The 21,697-nt window shown below is 39.6% G+C and overlaps 1 protein-coding gene across 6 annotated transcripts in view; it reads left to right on the top strand.

Annotated features, from left to right (window-relative positions):
- fyco1a (FYVE and coiled-coil domain autophagy adaptor 1a) overlaps positions 1–21,697 on the top strand; it is a 210,587-nt gene that overhangs the window by 115,172 nt on the left and 73,718 nt on the right. For all 6 annotated transcript variants that reach the window (XM_059945264.1, XM_059945265.1, XM_059945267.1 and 3 more), the window contains one exon: positions 5,362–5,509. In XM_059945264.1, the coding sequence (XP_059801247.1) occupies positions 5,362–5,509 (148 nt within the window). The remainder of the gene's footprint in view (positions 1–5,361; positions 5,510–21,697) is intronic.

The raw sequence follows: 21,697 nt of genomic DNA, 5'->3' as shown, positions 1-21,697 counted from the left end.
ATTATGCTTCTTTAGGGTAGAGCAAACTCTTTCCAGGTCTTTACAAGGACAGTCTAGTTTCACCGTGACTTCTTCAACATGTGATAAACATTGAGCGTGATTCTCCAGTGTAGAGTTGATTTCATCCAGTTTCAGTTCCAACGAACTAAATTGAGAAAACATATCTTGTCGGGTTTGTTCTAACAGCGACACAATTTCACTCAAGGTTGCTCCCGATGGAATGTCTTTTTTTGCCGATTTAGTAGGCTTAGATACACTCATTGTGCAGCCAGCAACTTCAATAGTGGGAGGAAGAGTAAGAAATAAATGCAGGTCTATGAAATGGAGCGGAGCAATAGTTTTAGCAACTTAAGCTACCGCCATCTTAACCGGAAGTTCAGGAAGTTATTTTTGAGACTAAATGTACTGCATACAGAATGAATAGCACCTCTAGAGGCAGAACACCCTTAGCACTACGGCATCCGATTCCACTTTTGGAAATTATTTTCTCTTGAATGGTCAACCCACCCCCAGCAGTATCCAAAATAGTCTACTTATTTTTGTTGAGAATACCTATTTACTTACTGCCTGTTACGCAACTGTCATTTAGGAATACATTGAAGGTCCTCCACCTCTGGCAGTGCTTAGGGCTTCCTTCATTGTGTTAGCAGCTTCCCATCGGTCCTTACAAATGCCTGCCATGTTCCCTGTGGAGATTCAGAAATATCATCACACTCAAATGTAGAGGATCCTTCTCTGGTGTTTCTGTAACAATTTTGTTTTACTAGTCAGGGATGTTAGCCCTGAGCTGAACCCCTGAACCTGAAGGGCTGGTGGACCACTCTTAGTTGTCCTCTACCCTTTGACCTACCAAGAGCCAAAGCATAAAGCCCTGACTCGAGCCAACATAGCTCTCCGGGTCACTGAGGCACGCAAGCCTCCAAACCCTATGACAAGTTTTTGGCCCTCTTGGAGATTTTGATGAGAATGCCCTGGGGAATCCTGCACTATATGCTTACATGCTTTCCCTTTCCCAGTGATCATCAACTATGGTACCTGCAGGCTGCACTGTAGGTGTGACCACCTCGCTAAAGGTCTGTCATGTACCATTCGGCCAGGTCTTCTAACATACAGAAACAAACTTAAGAGTGGATCACATTATTAATGCATTCATTACTTCACTTGCAAGGGGGGGGGGGGTGGAGGTATAATTCCAGCCAAGATTCTTCTGGAAAAATAGCTCCAATTGTCTGTTTCAACCAAAGCACTTTGGTACTTATTTTTATAAAGTACAGTAATTTGGACGTTCCATTACATTCCTCCATTATCTTTATCTTATCTAGTTCTGACATTTATTCTTTTGGAAAGTCTATCCTATTTACCTCTGTTGTTGAAATATCCCCTCTGGCCATAAAACAAATTGCCTCTCATAAAAAAGCAGCTTCCTCCCATAAAACATATTGACTTGTGTAACTTTTCCCATGCAAACCAGCAAAGTAACCTGGGATTTCATAGACTGCATTTTGTCACATTGTGGCGACCCATTTCCTGGCACATCCGAACCGGCTCACAATTAGCCAGCGTTCCGGCTAAGGGAGATAGCCTACGGGAGTTTGCGAGCACAGAGCTTTGGAGCCTCTGCGCCACGGGGGGCAGGTTGAGGGAGGCTTAAAAGCAAGGCTGGGTATTTCGAATAAAGTTTTTTCTTCGACTGCAATCACCAATTCCGTGTCATAATTTTAGCGCTGCGTGTAGCACACTGCTACAACATTACCTTTTACAAATGTTACAAATTCATAGAGTCTTCAGGGTTACAGAAGTACATATTATTTCCCCAAGTCTTATCTATACTGCTGTCAAGATCTTGAATAATCATCCGTTCAGCTCCAGTTTGTCCAGTTTTGGTTCCTTATTGTGTGCAGTGTGGAGCTGCAGTGTGGCACCCTTCCCCTGTCCTACAAGAAAAGCATGCCACTGCCCTAACTGCTATTCTCACTGCATAAAGTGTGAGTAATAAAACAGAATAATTTTAATTTTATTTTATCTCTGCTCCACCTCTTTGCCAAAGCCTCAGTACTTCGAACTCGACCACAGCAAATAGAGTGCTAATATAACCACTCTGCTGCACTAACACCTTAACTTTTGTGACCACTGCTAACTCAGCGCATATGCACAACAATAACCAGAAGAAAGGAAAACCCACTCTCATGCTAATTATTCTTTCTGATTCAGGTGAAAGCTGCCACTGGTTGCTTTTTCTTCCCTTGCTGTCCTACTACAATTTTACTTCCTTATCGATCTCATCTCTGCATTTCTGAAATTCTCAGTCCTGATTATCATGTCAGTATGTCTCAATAATAGGTTAACATATTATACTTTCAAAGATTCACATTACAATTAATTCAGTTGGTTTCTTTTGTATAAAGAACACATACATCAGCAATGGTCATATTCCTGTCCTTAGCTACTGATTTATTTGTAGATTTCCTTTCTTCTGGTTATTGTTTTTATATAATTAAATTTTCCATTTACCTGTCATATGTGAAATTCTGTTGCTCTCATATAGTCCAATATAAACCTATGTCCGAAATATTTTTCACTTCACAAACATGACAAAATCTGCGGATGCTGGAAGTCCAAGGCAAAACAAGGCTGGAGGAACTCAACAGGTCAGGCAGCTGCTATGGAATTGAACAAGTAGTCCATGTTTCGGGCCAAGGCCCTTCGTCGGGACTGAAAAATAAGATGAGGTCAAAGTGAGAAGGTCATTTCACCTTGTCTTCCTGAGCATTATTTCTTATGCAATCATAGCCCTATATGGAAGTGTAGTGGTTAAGTTACTGGACTGGAATTCAGAAGAGAGTGGTGAGTGCGTGGAATGGGCTGCTGGTGACGGTAGTGGGGGCGGATACGATAGGGTCTTTTAAGAGACTCCTGGGTAGGTACATGGAACTTAGAAAAATAGAGGGCTATAGGTAACCCTAGGTAATGTCTTTGGTAAGGACATGTTCGGCACAGCTTTGTGGGCTGAATGGCCTGTATTGTGCTGTAGGTTTTCTATGTTTCTAATCAGTGATACAGCTGACCAGCTAACACTTCAAGCACTTTCAGTTTATATTCCAATTTATTAGCACCTATTGGGAAATTCGCATAGAAGAGCCTTTCACAATAAAGTAAGACAGAACTATACCCAATCATTCTGTTCTCAATCATCAGAAAAATAATGGCATTATCATCGATAATGTTAGCAAAGAGCACTTAACCATCTGATGGCCAGCTTTGAATACCAATTACTGAGAGACAGTTTTGGCTTTGTGAGGTTTTCCTTGGTTCAAAGGTGAAAGCAGGAAGTGAATGGGAGAAGACTTTAACTTTAAGGCAATATTTGACCTGGTTGTGGGACAGAAAAATGTTTGAAGTTAGAGATCAATTACACACTCATCAATGCATCATTTAGGTAGTGTTCTATGTCCAATAAATTTCAGCTGCTTTATCAATTATCTTTCTTCCAGTATAATGTTAGAATTGGGGATGTTTTCTGATAATGGCACAATGTTCAGATACATTTGCAACTCTTCAGGAAACACTCCGTGTGTACAGCATGATAACACTTAGTCATAAACTGATCAGTGGCGTAGAATTGCAGAGTCAATTATCATTTCCTATAAGTTGAGTCTAGCCATATTCTCTTACCATTCACTTGCCAATGCCGTAACATTAACATAGAATCATAAAGTCATTGGGACTATAGCACAGAAATATGTCTTTGGGTTCACCATGTTCATGCTGATATTTTTGCTCATCTTCACTTAATCCATTGCTCACAATATTCTTTTATGCTTTGCCTATTTAAGGGTCTTAATAAATAATCAGAGCATCTAATTTACCAGAAACTTAAGTGGACCATTGTGCAAACATTGTAACCGTAAAAGTAGGTCAGCGGTTTAGTAGCTGGCAACAAATGCCTCATCTAACACTCCACAGCTTTTGAACTATATACTGGTACACATTCGCAGTACCGAGTAAATGTGGCTGGCTCTGTCAGGATAAAGCAGCCTACTTGATTTGTAACTCATCCATCATTCATTTCCTGTTGCAGTCGTGCAGGATTCCATAAAGGTTAACTTGTGGGTTGAGTCAGTGATACGCAAGGCAAATGTAATTTTAGCTTTTATTTCAAGAATACTAGAATATAAAAGCAAGGATGTAATGCTGAAGATTTATAAGGCATTAGTCAGATCATACTTAGAGTATTGTGAGTAGTTTTGGGCCCTAATCTAAGTGAAGATCTGCTGGCATTTGAAAAGGTCCAGAGGATGTTCACGAGAATGATCCCGGGAATGAAAGAGGTGACGTATGAGGAGCAGTTGATAGCTTTGGGCACATACTCACCGGGGTTTAGAAGAATAAGCGGGGAGGAATCTCATTGAAATCTATTGAATAAGTCTTAGATAGAGTGGATATAGAGAGAATATTTCTGAAAGTGGGAGAGTCCAGAACCAGATGGCAAAACCTCAGAATACAAGTATGTCCTTTTAGAACAGGGATGAAGAGAAATTTCCTAAGCCAGAGGGTGGTGAATCTATGGATTTCATTGTCACCGATGGTTGAGATTACAGCAGAGAATTTCCTGACTGTTGCCTCTGAGAGGCTGTAAATATTTTCCCTGCCAACAAAGCTTAGTTACAAAAAGCATTGAATGATTTAAAAAAAAGCAGGATTTCAAGTCAGCGGGTCAGGTGAAGTGGTCATTGTTAGGACCAGAATGAATTGAGCATGACTGGGAACTAATTATTCTTGGATGTAGCATATTTAGAAGGCAGTGAGAAATTATAAATGGAAATGTAGAGCAATATTGATCATGCAGATAAAGAATTTCAGTAGGATTGTTCAGAGATGATAAAACTGCAGGTAAAATTAAAGAATCTGAGCAGGCGTTTGGGTTTGTGTAAGCATAACCTAACATTTTTGATTTAGTGGGGAGATATAAAAACACTAATATCAAAGAAATCTTTGACAATCACAATATTTCAGCTGGAAATTTTGATTCTCACAGGTGGGAATAAGCCAAGGTTTGGTATCTAATATTTCCTTTGAATAGGAAGTATGCAACCAGAGATTATAGTCTCAGTAAGAAAATGATGATGATAATGGAAATGCCTTCACTCAATGTGCTAAGAATCCGTGTAACTTTCAATCCTGGAGGAATCTATATTTTTCTTCAGTCATATTAAAGCTGGAAGTCTCAAATGGATGGTATTCTGTGAAAGAAATAGATATGATGGTTATTTTTGGTTTCTCATCTCATTTTTCTGTTCTTAACAATCTGCCGTAGTCCATTGCTTGCTTATTTAAGGCTAACTCCAGTTTTGGCTCTTGCAGGAAGTTTCACCAAACCAGATGATGCAGCTTTTGATATCATCACAGATGAAGAGATCAATGAAATTGAAGATAATGATTGTTCTTTGGAATTCACAAACCAAATTAGCTCTAATCTTCCAGAGTCAACACTACAAGATGCTCCATCTCTGTAAGTAAATGTCCCATAATTTATCATTCTCGCCAAATAAAACAACTTTGTAGCACTATTGTATTGTAATAATTGGTCCTGGACTGGTCATTTGTCAACTCCACTTGCCACTGGCCTTAAAGATTGTTTCAACTGAAGGCCTGGTGATCTTCATAATGAAAACCTTTGAAATGTCATTTGTTGCAGGCATCAGTTGAGGGGATTTCTAGCATAATGTGATCATGTCAAGTAACCTGTCATAATAAATAACATAGACAACAAAAGGAATGACAATGGGCAACTATTAGCACTTGAACATTTTATGGAATAGCACAAGACTGGAACATGAACAAACGCAGATTTCATACTAAACTTACATAAAATATAAATGTTTAAAATTATGAGAGATTTTATATGAATGGGTTAAAATTTGTATCCAGTAACTTCATTATTTAAGGTCTAAAAGTTTATTATGTCTTAAACTGCCATCAAAATACCACAAATCATGTGAAATGAACCACATGATTTTGAGAGGTGAGACTAGTACATCAGTAAAGCTTTTGTGAATTTATATGTATTTGGTTCATTTTGTTGGTAAGGTTGTTTACAGCAGAGCTTGTGGAGGAAGAATGGATCACTGACAGAAACTTGTATTTTCGGTTGAAGTTATGCACATCAAGAATCACTGAAATAGCTTATTGTTTTTTTAGTTTCACTGCAAATAATACTGAATGACAAATAATTTTACCATCAATTCGTTAACAACCTCTAGTCTGTGTTTCATGAATGCTTATCAAAGACTTCATAGCAAGTGTTTGTGCTTTGGACCATTATACTACCAACACTTGTTAAACAGATTTAATTAGTTATTCCAAAATAGTACTTCTGCATAAAGTACAACCCTTCCTATGAAAAGTTTAAAAAAGATAGCATTTTGTATATGAGGCAAGTATAATGTGTTAAACCAAGATAATAGTTGATGTAAATATAAAATTTTCCTTCTGAACTGATTCAAAAATATTCAGTCAAGCAACTGAAGAAGAATACTGCATCTGAGAAAATATGAAAATATTTAAAATTCATAAAGGCTCAAATTAGTCAATAAGAAGATAAGATTTTTAGTGTTTTCACATAAACTACATGTAATAATATCTCACCTAGGTTATGTGCTGAGAAGTAATGTGCACAACTGACAAGTAGGGTAAACAATAAATTATAGTTAGGCGATAAAATAACCATAACCTTGGGTACTTCACTTCCAGCACAGTTTCCATGAGCCTACATCAGTAAAAGTACAACTTTTACCAAAAATAAAATCAATTTCTTGCTAGTATTTGGTAAGAAATCTGTTAAATACAGTGCTTTGAAAAAGTATTTAGCTCCCACAGCTGTTTTCACATTCTACTGTCTCATTTTCTAAATTTTATTTATATTGAAGTAGGGTTCTTTGAGCTCATCTACAAATCAAAAGTAAAATTCCAAAACCTGTCAACAATTTAGTAAAACTTAAAAACCAAAATTGTGAGGCTGAAGAAGTATTCATTCCCTTTATAAGCACTGCTATAATGCAATATTGCACAAGTGCAATATTGTACATTATGTTAACAACTCACCAAATTTGTTGATATAGAAAATTGGAGGATCAACTGCAGGGAGACTTAGATAGTTTAGGGAAATGTGCAAAAAAGTGACTAATGAAATACCATGTTGGAAATGGTCATGCACTTTGGTGGAAGAAATACATGGGCAGACTATTATTTAGATGGGGAGAGAATTCAAAATGCAGAGATTCAAAGAGATTTGGGAGTCCTTGTGCAGGATACCCTAATGGTTAACCTCCAGGTTGAGTCGGTGGTGAAGAAGGCAAATGCAATGTTGGCATTAATTTCTAGAGGTATAGAATTTAAGAGCAAGGATGTGATGTTGAGGCTCTATAAGGCACTCATGAAACCATACATCAAAGGTTGAAAGGTCCAATTTAATGTCAGAGAAATGTTTACAATAGACATCCTGAAATACTTTCTCTTTGCAAGCATCCACAAAAACAGAGAAATACCCCAAAGAATGAGCAACAGTTAAAAGTGAGAACCACAAATTCCCTCCTCATTTCCCCCATCCCGTGCGTAAGTGGTAGCAGACAACGATCCCCCCCACCAGCAAAAAAAGCGCATTGGTATCGTCATCAAGCCCAAGCGTGTGCTAAGCAATAGCAAAGACATAGACCAAAGTTACCCCAAAGGCTTTGCATATCATCCAACATTCGACAAACCACAGGTTCTCTCTCTCCTTACATGCAGGAGACATAACAACAACCGGCTGGTTTACAATGTTAAAAAGTCTGTTTTGTTGCTTTTTCTGAAGACCTTGGGTCTTAGGGCTCACAGTGAAAGATTTTCCAGCCTCCCCGACGACACGAGTCTCCTGCCATAACACCGACCCTCGATCCGCCCGTCTCCAGAGCCCCGAGATCTTAGGCTTCTGAACACAATCAAGACTCTCAGGCAAAACCCTTGGCATGTTGAATAACGGCCAGTAGTGGAACCCCGAGAACCGGTCCCATTCCCACAAAGAACCAAAGCCTGCGTGTAACTCCATGTCAAGGTCTTCAATAGAACCCTGAAAGAGAAAAACAAAGATATTAAAGGTGGAAATTGAGCTGCTTCCGGAGATGCAAGAAAAGGAGCCGCTGTCAGGCACCATTAACCTTCCTTGGAGTATTGCCTGCAGATTTTTGCTCCCTAGATATACTGACATTGGAGAGGGTTCAGAGAAGATTCACGACAATGATTCCAGGAATGAAAGATTTACCGTATGGGGAACGTGTGGCAGCTCTGGGGCTGTATTCCCTGGAGTTCAGGAGAATGAGGGGGGACCTCATAGAAACATTCCAAATGTTAAAAGGCCTGAATGTTAAGAGGGCACAACTTCAAGATTAAAGGATGTCCATTTAGAACGGAGATGTAGAGAAATTACCTTAGTCAGAGGGTGGTAAATTGGTGGAATTTGTTGCCACAAGCGGCTGTGAAGGCCAAGTCTTTTGATGTAATTTAAGGCAGAGGTAGATAGGTTCTTGATTAGCCAGGGCATGAAAGCATATGGGGAGCAGGCAGGGGAGTGGGGATGACTAGAAGAATTGTATCAGCCTATGATTGAATGGCAGAACAGACTTGACGGATTGAATGACGTACTTATGCTCCTGTATCTTATGGTCGTAAATACCCTCTCTCTCTCTCTAAAAGTCCAAGTGTATTGTAGATTTTCAACATATCAAACCAAAATGAAGACAAAAGAACATTCAAGACAAGTCAGGGAAATGGTAATAAGAGAATCACAAATCTGAGGAAGGGTAGAAGACCATCTCAAAGGCACTGACATACTGTGCCTCTGAACCCAGGGCAGTCCATTGTAAAAAGATGGAAAAATATTAAACCACCGTTCTGTAAGAGAGGCTACTGTGAAGCCAACAGTCTCTCTGAGGGAGTTGCAGAAGTCAGTGGCTGCAACTGGAGATGAAGTTCATGGCTCCACAATCTCTATAAGGCCTTGCACAACAAAGGTATTTCTGGAAGAGTGGCAAAGAAGAAGCCCTGGCTAAAAACATATTCTTGCCCAGAAAGACTTAGTAAAATGTCTCTTAGAAGATACTGTAAAGATGTGGAAGAAGGTCTTGTGGTTGGATGAGACTAAGATGGAACTTTCTGGCCTCTACACTATGCGGTATGTGCGTGGTAAATGTGATACTGCACATCGGCAAGGTAACACTATCCCTACTAAAGGATGGTGCAGGTATGGGGATACTTTTCAGCAGCAGGGACTGGAAATCTGGTCAGGAATGATGGAATGATGAATGCTTCTAAATACAGAGAGATTCTGGATAAAAACCTGTTAGGCTCTGCTAGAAAGCTTAAACTGGTGAGGAAGTTAATTTTTCAATAGGACAACGGAAGCAAAGCACACTGCCAGAGCAACAATGGAGTGGCTTCAAATGATTGATGCCCTTGAGTGGCCAATTCAGAGTCCTGACCTTGACCTGAACATCTCTGCTAAGGCCTCAAATTGCTGTCCACCGCCGCTCCCTGACTAGCCTGGCACAGCTTGAGCAATTTTACGTGAGGAATGGACAAATCCTGCTCTATCACGTAGTTCAAAGCAAATAGAGACTTATCCAATGACTTGTAAGAGGTGGTTCAACTAAGTACTGAGAAAAGGGGGATGAATACTTTTGAACTGCTGACATTTTGGATTTTGAATTTTTAGTTTTCATGCTTTAGAATTTTCCGTGTGTTTTGGACTCTACTGTGTAGCCCTTTAGTACTCGGCTGGTTCATTGGCCGCTGAGCCTAAAATTACAGTGTCATCTAGAGATATGGAAGCTTGTGAGGGTGAGTCCTGGTTTTCCCTCTCAAAGCATGCATGGAGAACCCATTCAGGAGTGATGGGTTGTTACTACTATTACTACCTGACCTTGCCTTTTAGGAACCCATATTGTATAAGTCTTGTCACAGCTGTCAACGTTCAAAATGAACTTATTATCAAAGTACATATATGTCACCATATACAACCTGGAGATTCATTTCCTTGTGGCCATTTTCAATAGAATCAATGAAACATCACCAACTGGGTGTTCAACCTGTGTGCAAAAAACAACAAACTGTGCAGATACAGTACAAAAAGAATGAAACAATAATAAGAATAGTAGTAATAAATAAATAAGAAATAAATAAATATTGAGAACATGAGATGAGGAGGCCTTGAAAGTGAGCCCATAGGTTGTGGGAACATTTCAATGATGGGGCAAGTGAATTTGAGTGAAGTTATCCACTTTGGTATAAGAGCCTGATGATTGAGGATTAATAGCTGTTACTGGACCTAGTGGTGTGAGTCCTGAGGCTCCTGTTCCTTCTTCCTGATGACAGCAGTGAGAAGAGAGCATGTTCTGGGTAGTGGGGTCCCTGATGATGGATGCTGCTTTCATGAGATAACACTCCGTGTTGATGTGCTGAGTGATGGGGAGGGTTTTACCCATGATGGATTGGGCTGGATGGCCACTCGATGGATAAATGGATGGGATCTGCTTTGTGATCCTGCGAGAAATTCCATGGCCACCAGGAGAAGTTGGTTTTTCCAGTGGCAGACAGCAGGGATATTTTTCGGTAATGTAGTAGGTATAGTATGGTCTTAATACTAGTGAAGATTGTGGTGCATAGATTCAATTCAAATTTAATTGACTTTCAACCATACATGAATACCTATGAATACAGCCAAACAAGACAGTGTTACTCTGGGGCCAAGTTGCAAAACACAGGACCAACATTCACACATCATAAAGCACACTTAGTACATACAAGATTACAAGCACATAAATACAGCCACCCCAAAAACAGCCCATACCTGAGCCGTGAATGCCGCAGATATCTGCAGGTAACTGCAATATAGTTTACCTTTTGTCAAGCGAACACTGGGGCAGCACCAACTCCAGCCTGGATGTCGTGCCGCTCCAGCTCCAATGTCTCACTAGGTGCCAGGTGAAAAACGAGTAAGAGGAAAGATTAAAGGGTGGGGAGGGAAAGCAGGAAGAGGATAGGCAGGAAAAGTGAAGAAGGAATGTAAGGGGAAAGCACTATGGGTAGTAGAAGAAGGCAGAATCATGAGAGAGGTGAAAGGCAGCTGGAGGAGGAGGCAGAGTGAAACTGGGATGGGGGAGAGGAGGGAATTATTGGAATTTGGAGAATTCAGTATTCATGCCAAGGGGCTGGAGGCTACCCAGACAGTATATGAGGTGTTGCTCCTCCAACCTGAGTTTGGCCTCATCATGGCAGTAGAGGAAGCCATGTGGCAGATGGAGCGGAGGTACTCCCACCTGGCACTTATCCCAGCAAGTGTGGTGCTACACCTGTCCCTACACCTCCTCACTTACCACCATTCAGGGCCCCAAACATCCTTCCAGGTGAGGCAACACTTCACTTGTGAGGCTATTGGGGTCATCTTTTGCATCCGGCGCTCCCAGTACAGCCTCCTCTACATCGGTGAGACCTGACACAGATTGGGGGACCGCTTCGCCAAGTACCTCCACTCCGTCCACCACTACAGACAGGATCTCCTGGTTGCCACCCACTTCAACTCTGCTGCACAGTCGCACTCAGATATGTCTATATGTGGCCTCTTCTACTGCCATGATGAGGCCAAACTCAGGTTGGAGGAGCAACACCTCATATACTGTCTGGGTAGTCTCCAGCCCCTTGGCATGAATATTGAATTCTCCAACTTCTGGTAATTCCTTCCCTCTCCCTTCACCTATCCCAGTTTCACTCTGTCACCTCTTCCAGCTGCCTTTCATCTCTCTCTGCCTTCTACTACCCATAGTGCTTTCCCCTTACATTCCTTCTTCACCTTTCCTGCCTGTCCCCTCCCTGCTTCCCCTCCCCCACCACTGGATCTTTCCTCTTACTGGTTTTTCACCTGGCACCCACCAGCCTCCTCCTTCCCACCCTCCCCCCATCTTCTTTATAGGGCCCCTGACCCCTCCCTCTTCAGTCCTGACGAAGGGCCTCAGCCTGAAACATTGACTGCTCATTTCCAGGGATGCTGTCCGACCTGCTGAGTTCCTCCAGCGTGTTGTGTGTGTTGTTTTGACCCCAGCATCTGCAGAGTATTTTGTGTTTAGCTCCGCTGTCTCTCATAGTTGTTGTAAACAAGAAGCAGTGCGGCCTGTGGCTTAGACTTCACACATCCAAGATAACAAGAGCATACAAGTTATCAGTAAAATGCAACCACACAAAATAATATATATATATATATATATATAGTCTAGACCCAGAGTCTGTGAATGCTGTGGAAATCTGCAGTGAACCAGTTCTGACGCCTCTCTCCTGGTGGCTGTAATCTGGTGACACCATTCTCCACACATTCTCCATTTATGGAGAACGTATAAGAATAAAGTAAAAATGAAATTGTTTGGTGAGCAAAACGTAAGGAATTACTGGAAATCACTGGAAGTTAGTAACTGATTTCACTATCAAACAGTGTTTTGTTCTGAAACTGCTACATATGGGTAAATGTACAAACAGAGTGAAGTAAGAACAGTGTGGTTGATTATTCAAAGGGCCAGAGGATACCTGACCGAAATATTGTTTGAATTGTGGGTAAGGAAAAGAGTGGCAGATCAAATCAGAGATGAAATTCTTTGTGAGATTATACACTTTGATTATCAATGGGCTGAAAGTAGTCATGAATAAGGATTACAGGTCTTTTTGAATTTGTTCATATGACTTAAATAGCAGCTTCAGAAGTAGACTGAGGCTTAAAATAAACAAATAAAATATTTGAATTTACACAGATAAACACAGAATTTCCAAGTTCAGATGAAATAGACAATCTGCATAACACTTCAGTGAATCAACAATTGTGGCATTTTATGCAGTTTTAAGTTGAAGTCGGTTGAAATAATGTACCCTAAAAGTTTTTTGACAGTAAAGGCAATATACCAGTGCCTTCTCAGAAGCATTTTGTGATGTGTGGTAAATACAGTCCTTGCCAGCGTTCCCACATCTGCTGCTACATTGTAACAAAAAAAATCATTTCATCAATAGAGAAGTCTTAGTCACCATTGTGCTCTAGTTGCTTGTAAAGAAGGAAGAGTCCACATTATAAAGAGAATGAAAGTGGAACAGTGTTGAGTTCAGAGGAGAAAGGAGGATACATCAGGTTTGAAGATGGACTGCAGTAGTAAGTGTTCTGCACCTTCATTGTGGATTCAGTGTGATGTGTGTACTATAGTGAACCACTAGAAGTATGAGATCAAGACCATGCTAATGTGTAAAGACCTACAAAGATAATCTTTATATAACTCTCAGATTTGGCCAGCACCTCTAGTCTAGGGAAGATCGTCTCTAGCCCTGCCAAATGTGAAATCTGAGTTGCAAAACCTTGTTTGTGTGGAATTAAACGATTTAGCTTTAATTTGACTAAAGATTTAGTAAAGAAAAGAGCCCATTTTAATGACACAGCTGAATGTGCACAAGTTAGAGCTCATGGTTTCCCTTCTGTTGGTCCTCCGTCGATTTCCCCGGGCTCTGTCGACTCCCAGCCCCACTCCAAGTCCACTCTGTCCGGCTGTCTACAACCTTTCCTTTCTGGCAACTTCTCTCTTCATCTCTCGCTGAACAAAAGACCCAGATCACCTGATTCTCAGGCACACATCAAGAAAAAAAAAACTCCCTTCATTGGACGGCGCACATTCCAAAGCCCTCGTTAACTCTAGCGTTAACCCAAACACCGTTGCACCTGAAAAACCATTACATCAGCAGTGAAACCTTTCCCAGGGTGTTACATTTACATTTGTGTTGCTAGATATCTGAGAAATTGTAATATAATTGCATTCTTATTTGCAAGATACTGCAATATTAGTCATATATGTTCCTGCACAAAGTAATACTGTACCTGAGTCTCCTGGTTGGATTTAAAACATTGACAAGGTCAGTCAATTTCTAAAAAATAATATTTTTTTGTTTTGTTGCTACCTAGCAAGACCAGCACTTGTAACCTCATTTAGTTGTTGTTAAGAAGGTGATTGAGGCTGAATGATGAAGTATAATTTTTTTGCTGAATGTAAGTGATGCTTTTGAAAATGTGTGTCATATGGTTTGTGGTTAAACAAGTAGAGCTTGCTGACACACACAAAAAATATCTGGTTTGTTTCCTCTTATATTGGTTTTAAAAACTATGTAAACTTTTAAAATCCACAGAAACGCTCTATGCACTGTAAATTCTTTGAATAAGTTTTGCCTCACCATATCTGTAATCTCTTTAAATTTGTCCTCACTTGTGGGAATTAATGAAATATAATTTTTCTGGAAACCTTGTGAACTCTGAGTCTGAAACAAGAGAAAATCGGCAGATGCTGGAAATCCAAGAAAAGATGCTCCTTGGCCTGCCGAGTCCTTCCAGCATTTTGTGTGTTAACTTTGACCTATTGAGGGTCAAAAAGATTTTTAGTACACCAGTGCTTCTCGGACTGGCCTCCATAGGGAATTAATAGGTGTTCATGAGGAATATGCCAGTGCAATACTGAACATTGGGTTGCAGCTTTTAATGAAATCTCAGAGGTAGGAATCTGTACTGGTCAGAATGAGCCATTTCTCTGCAGTTCCGGTTAAAGTACAAGCGTCTGAGAGACAATATCGTCACACCCAGGTTCTAGTTTAAAACTGTACTGGTTCAGTCTTGATTAACAGATGCTCTATTTAATATCATCCTGGTTTGAATATACTGAAACTGTTGTAATTTAAATCCAGTGTATAACTACTGGGATGGGTATTAATTGTAATCTTACTAATGTCATCTAAATACCAAGGGTAATAAAAAGTTGAAAATACTGTAGATTGTATCACAGAGTAGCTTCCAATGTACTGTTTGACCAATAAGGTAGAAAGAAAACAAATGTTTAGTTGATTGCATATCAGATGAGCTTTGCGGTCTTTCTGTTGGGTATTGACTATAACTTTTTCTTTCTTTTTATGTTCCTTGTGCATATGTATTAGGTAATTATTTTGCACACTGAATTCTGATAGAAACAGAAATATCTAGCATTCTCAGGTATTTTTCAGCATATTGAAAATGCTCTTTTAAGATATAAAGTTTGGTCTAAATTAATCATACATTAGTTATAAATGTTGTTACATAAGAGTGTGCAGATGCAGGAATCAGAAGCAATGAATAGTCAGTGGGTGAAGTTGCATCTGTGGAGAATAGTTAGGTCAGAACCCTGCATCAGGACTCAAAAAGGAGAGGGATGGGTACAAAGTACAAAGAGAGGAGAGTGGTGAGACAGGAGCCAAGCTGCTTGGAAGACTGCACTGGTGGATTGGAAAGAATACATTTCAAAGTCACTCTTATAATTCTTCTTTCTTAAAAAGTGCCCCTTGTCGTATCCAGTATGAATAGTATTTTTGGTTTTGTATCAATGAGTGTATTGGTCTTCCACCTTATTATAAAAATTCAGACATTATTGATAACATAACAAATTAATTTAGCATTTTTGCTCATAATCAAAAGCATAAAGTAAGTCAGTGGAGACACAAGAGACTTCAGATGCTAGAACCTGGAGAAAAAAAACAAACTGATGGAAGAACCCCAGCAAGTGAAGTAGCATTTGTGGAAGAAAAGGAATGGTTGATGTTCTATTACAGGGTCTTAATCTAAAGCATCAGCTAGGTATTAAATTCCTTCCACAAATATTTGGTAAAAAATGCTGACTGTTAATATTTTCTAATGCTGATCTGCAGTGTCTATCTTGAAATACTTGGGTATCAGAGGATATACATCATTATTCTCAGTACAAATGATGTGACCTTTAATTTCCTCCTTTGTGCTGTTATTTTTAGCACCTTCTTCTTAAGATTCAACCTTTACAGCATTTTTGTTTTTTATCTTGTGAATTTTTTTTTCTAATTGAATTATAAAGTATGGTAATTAGATTTATGGTAGCAATAAGAGAACCAGTTAAAGCACACAGAAAAAATAGGAAAGGTGTTTATTCAAATAAATTACAGTATATTGAAAAGAGCATTCGAGTCTAATTTGAAAGGGTTGGCAAGTATAACATTAAAATGTTCTATTGCTATGGAATAATGGAGCTGAAATTCCAAGAAGACTAGTTTGAAGGAAAGGTTGAACAGTACAGCATAGGAACAGGCCCTTTGGTCCACAATGATGTACCCAACTAATTAAATGTCTAAATAAACTAATCCCTTCTGCCTACACAAATCTCCATATTCTTCCATTCCCTGCACATTCATGTACTTATTTAAGAGATTTTTAAATGTCTTGTGATGTAGTTTACAAGAAAGGATGTGACTTAATATTTTATAGTAACTGAATTCATAGCCAGTGTATTTCAGTCATTATCAAGGACAAAGCCACTCTAAAGAAATGTAAAGAAAAAGAGATTTCTCCCTTTTTTTAATATTGTTTTTGCATTGCTTTACGTCTGTCTTCCATTCTGATTCTAATAATTTTCTTTTTATCACATTTTTGTGCTGTTGCATCCTATAACTTTGTAACTTGTTTCTGTGTCGTGTCTTTGTAAATGTTTTTATGAATCATTAACTTTCCAGGTATATTATTGCTAGTAATAGCTTTGAATATAGTGTATAGTTAATTTGATATATGGCATGAAAAATGTGGATTAGACCTTTCTTCGTTTTAAATAATCACACCATTATTTTACATTGAAATTGAGTATCTTAAGATGTTGTATATTTATTTGACTGGGATACCAGTGAAAGAAATAAACTTTTATCATCTAAACAGAAACTGACTCATTTACTGAAATTAGATATTTGGAAGCATCATCGTGCTTGCATAATAAACATAAAAGGAGATTATTTTTGAAAGCTTTGATACGCCATTGTGATCCCAAGCTTTTTTATGTTTCAGGTATTGCAGTACATTAAATCTGATATTTATTTTAGCATGGATTTTCATATTCTGTAGAGATGATTGAAACCAATGCAAAATTTGCCGCAATACTAAATTACATGGTTGTACCTTCCTGTCATGCTACTAAAGCTATTATTGAATGTTAAATCATTTGTACATTAAAGAGTGTTACTGTAGTGTTACGAATTCAAGCAACAATAAATATGTGAGGCAGGGGTTTGTATAACAAATAACACGTTTATTAAACACTGAAAAAAACCCCCAAAAGTAAACAAATCACTAACATAACTGGAAATCAGCTGCTGTGCGGCAGCTTAAACAGTTCTTAAAGCAATGAAGCTTAAACAGTTCTTAAAGCGATGTTGCAAAAACAGTTCTTCAAAGTAGCATTGCAAAAGTTCAAAATGCTCACAGTCCATTTAAGGAGAGACTTTTTAAGACGATTTAAATTCTCTTTCACGTCGTGTTGCTTCGGTTCCCAAATCGAACTTTTCCCACGAAGAATTTTACGTAAATGGACAAATGAAACGGCTTAAAGGCACTGACCTTTCCTTTACAGAACTGTTCCCAATCCTTTCTGCTGTTTCACAGGGATTAACACGAGAACAGTCAACGGATTCCTTCCGAATGAAGATCAAACAAGGTTGAGCCTGTTTCACCATCGAAATCGATTCTCCTCGATCTTTTAACTCCCGAACTCCGATCTTCACTCTCCACTGATTCTCAACTAGCAGTGTTATAAAGAAACTGCTGGCAAATACCTTTTAAACTTTAGGCATTAGATAAAACTTCATCTTTCAACTAAACTGCGTCATAACATTAAATCACGCAGTGGCATGAAGTCAACATGGCAAATCCAGCCATGAACTGCCCCTCCTCACAGGGAGGGGTCCTCCTTTTATACCCTGTGTAAAAAAAAACCAGTCACATGACTTCTACTGGCAGGAAAATGACGTCACTCCACCAACACAAGAACATTACCTCAAGTCCAGTATAGCGTCAACCCCAGTCACGTGACAAGGGTACCACTGTCATGTGTCATGGGAACGTAACAGTAGATTTTTGTAAATAAAATGGCAGAGGCATTTTAAGTTTAAGGGAAATCATAGCAACTAACTTTATTGTCAACCAAATGCAGAACATTACGCTCGGTTCATAATCTTCACACCATCATGTCCGACACATCCTCTTAAAGTAAACCCTAATGCCAAGTCAGTGGTTGTGAATTATGCATAGTTTTCCACCCATTACTTTACCCTATACAGGCCACATCCAGAATTCACCAAAACCGTCATTGTGAGCCTGTCCGGAACTCAATACCACCTGGTCTACATATTAGAGGTGCCTCTGGCTAGTCCAGAGGTGCATTGACATGCTTATGGTCATGTCATGATGCCAGGGATATGGTAGCGGATTCCTCCAAATCTTGGTGGACTGGTTTCAGGTGATCTATGAAACACTTTTCTCTCTATTTCGAAACACGGAACAGGCCATTGTAGGGCAGCCTAAGGGGATGTAGGTGGTCATCATGGCAGATGAAAATAAAGGATGTAGAACGTAGGTCATCAAGAACCCAAGAGTGCAGTACAACATGATGCGAGGTAGGAATAGGTGCAAAGGAATTGAGTTTAGTGAGGAGAGCGGAACACTGTGGCTGGCCAACCAAGTGATTGTGGCGTCAGGAATAAAATCACCTTGCACATATAATGGCTGCCTGTATACTAACATAGCCGTGGATGACTGCAGGTCCTCTTTTGGAGCCATTCTAAGCCCCAGCTGGACCTACAAGAGAGGATCATGCCAACATTCATTGGTCAGGGAAGCCTTTAAGGAACAGTAAAACTGCTCGCACAGACCATTGCACTCTGGGTGATATGCCGTGGTGTGATGTATCCTAATGCTGATGTTCAGAGCCGTTGCAGCCTTGAGGTCTGATGTGAATTTGCGACTACACTCAGATGAGCTATCAGATGCGATACCAAACTGAGCAACCCAGGAGCTAATGAGTGCCTGAACTATGGCTGTGGCCGTCATCGATGCTGGAGGGATGACCTCTGGCCACTTATTATATGGTCTACTATGGTAAGGCGGTGAGTGAAACCCCGGGATGGGGAAGAGGCCTAGTAAGGTCCACATTGACATGGTTAAATCATCACTCAGGAATCTCAAAAGGTGCCATTGGTGCCTGACATACCAGTTAATTTTCACCCACTGGCAGTCAACACAAGCTGCAGCCAAACATGAATGTCCTTTCTAAGGCCATGCCACACAAATTTCAGTGCATCTAGGTTCTGTGAAGCTTTCCTGCCCAGATGTGAGAGAAACAGTATGCTTCCAGTTTGTGGGCACTATGAGGTGAGGGTGATCAGTTGAGACATTGCACAGGAGAGAAACCCCAGCTTCCCAGAACTTAATGTCAACTAACTGCAGGCCCATGACTACAGTTCGGTAAGTCTGGACCTCTGGGTCAGTAGCTTGGTCGGCTGCCATGCCAGCATAGTCAGCCCCGATGTGTATGACCTCAATGGCTGTCTGTGAGGGGCAATCAGCCACTGGATTATTTTCCCCCTTGATGAGCTGTATGTCAGCCATGAACTCTGATAGTTAGGCTAGATGGTGTTGCTTCAATGCAGACCAAGGGACTGATATTTTGGCTGTCACATGCATACCCTGTCCTGAATATAACAGATTGGATTGATAGCCATTTTATTTAGAGTAAAGAATTTAGAGTAAATGATCCTGATGATTAATGACCTTGCATGAGTGAAGCAGTTTGTAAGATAGCTGATATGAAAAAAAACCCAGAAAGATGAATAAACAAGAGAAAATCTGCAGATGGTGGAAGTCTAAGCAGCACACACAAAATGCTGGAGGAACTCAGCAGGTCAAGCAGCGTCTGTGGAAAATAGTAAAGTTGATGATTTGGGTTGAGACCATTCAGCGGGACTGTAGAAAAAAAAAGAAAGATGAATAAGCTAAGTTGTTCATGGAAGAAATTTTAAACAATAGAGCCAAATGTAGCTGAAAGTTTCTCATGCTAAATCTTCCTGAAAGGCCTTAAAGGTAATGTTCTTTTTTTTGGGCTAGTTCATACTCTTAAAAACATATTTAAAATTTACTCTTGAGTTCCACAACTTTGAATGTGCTTGAACAAGTCGATTTGTAACAGCTAAGTATGGGGACTTTAATCGGCAGGAACATCAGAACCAGACAATGTTTATAAGCCTTTTCCACTGGAAATCAATTAGACCACAGCATCGAGCTCAGCATTGTGCTTAAATTAAAATTGTATTGGTTGAACAGTCGATCCATTTCCAAAAGCTAAAATATTTTCTCAGCTAAGTAATTTTCACTTTAATAGTTAAGAGATTGTTTCCAGCTGATCTCAATTTTTGACTGAGTTCTGTCAATTTAGCAAAAACATTTTTAAATTTTTATGGTATCAAAATGTTTGATGCAATTGATATTTTTATAGATCTCTGGATTTTCATTAACTTTCAAAAGTTGTTGAACATCCCAGGAGATTTAGTAAACAATGTATTTGATGTTATTATTCCATCTTACTAATACCTCTGGTATTACTGGTTCTGGTTAATGAAGCCATCAACTTACTGTAGTGGCATGATTTTTCTGTGAAATCTTGTTTTTGTAATTCTTGGTTCTTGGCTCCCTCCTCCACATTTTTGTGTCCATAATCACGGTGCCTACAAAAAGTGTTCACCTTCCCTTTGAAGTTTTCAAGTTTTATTGTTTTACAACATTGAATCATATTGCATTTAATTTGGCTTTTCTTGACACTGATCACAGAATCAAATGAAAACAGATCTCTACAAAGTGATCTAAATTACAATATAAAACAAAATAATTGATTGAATAAGTATTCACCCCCTTCAAGTCAGTATTTAGTAGATGCACTTTTGGCAGCAATTACAACCTTGAGTCTGTGTGGAAAGATCTCTATCAGCTTTGTACATCTGGACTCTGCAATTTTTCCCTTTCTTCTTTACAAAACTGCTCAAGCTCTGTCAGATTGCATGGGGATTTTGAGTAAACATCTTTTTCAGGTCCAGCCACAAATTATCAATTGGATTAAAGCCTGGATTCTGACATGGCCACTCCAGGACATTAACTTTGTTGTTTTTAAGCCATTCCTGTGTAACTTTGGCTTTATGCTGGGGTCATTGTCTTGCTGGAAAACCAATCTTCTCCCAAGATGCAGTTCTCTTGCAGAATGCATCAGGTTTTTCTGCAGGATTTCTCAGTATTGTGCTGCATTCCTTTTAGCCACCTTCATAAGCCTTCCAGGGCCTGCTGCAGTGAAGCATCCCAACAGCATGGTGCAGCCACCAGTATGCTTCACAGTAGGGATGATGTGTTTCTGATGATATGAGGTGTTTGGCTTATGCCAAACATTGCATTTAGTCTAAGCACAATTGTGGTTTCATCTGTCCATTGACCAGCTAGTGAGAATGAGAGGAAGACCAGTGAAATGCAGGCAGAAGATGCCGAGCACATGCTCATCTTCCACTCTCATCCTCATTGACTTCAACTTTATCCAATGCCTCGATTGGGGAGATTGGGTCGATCATGGGCTTGTGTACCATCTTCAAGCTTCCTGACCTACAGGACACTTATTACACTCCAAACCTTGTCGAACTCCCTCAGAGACAGCAAAGTGGGAGATTGCTCATTTGGCCCAAAAACACACCATCAAAATGTAAATCACAAATTCAAATTGCATGTAGCTTATTAGGTAGAATTACATTTGAA

Source organism: Hypanus sabinus, chromosome 20, assembly GCF_030144855.1.
Source record: "Hypanus sabinus isolate sHypSab1 chromosome 20, sHypSab1.hap1, whole genome shotgun sequence".
Classification (NCBI taxonomy): domain Eukaryota; kingdom Metazoa; phylum Chordata; class Chondrichthyes; order Myliobatiformes; family Dasyatidae; genus Hypanus; species Hypanus sabinus.
Note: the sequence above shows the minus strand (reverse complement) of the source record. Positions and strands in the feature narration are given on the sequence as shown.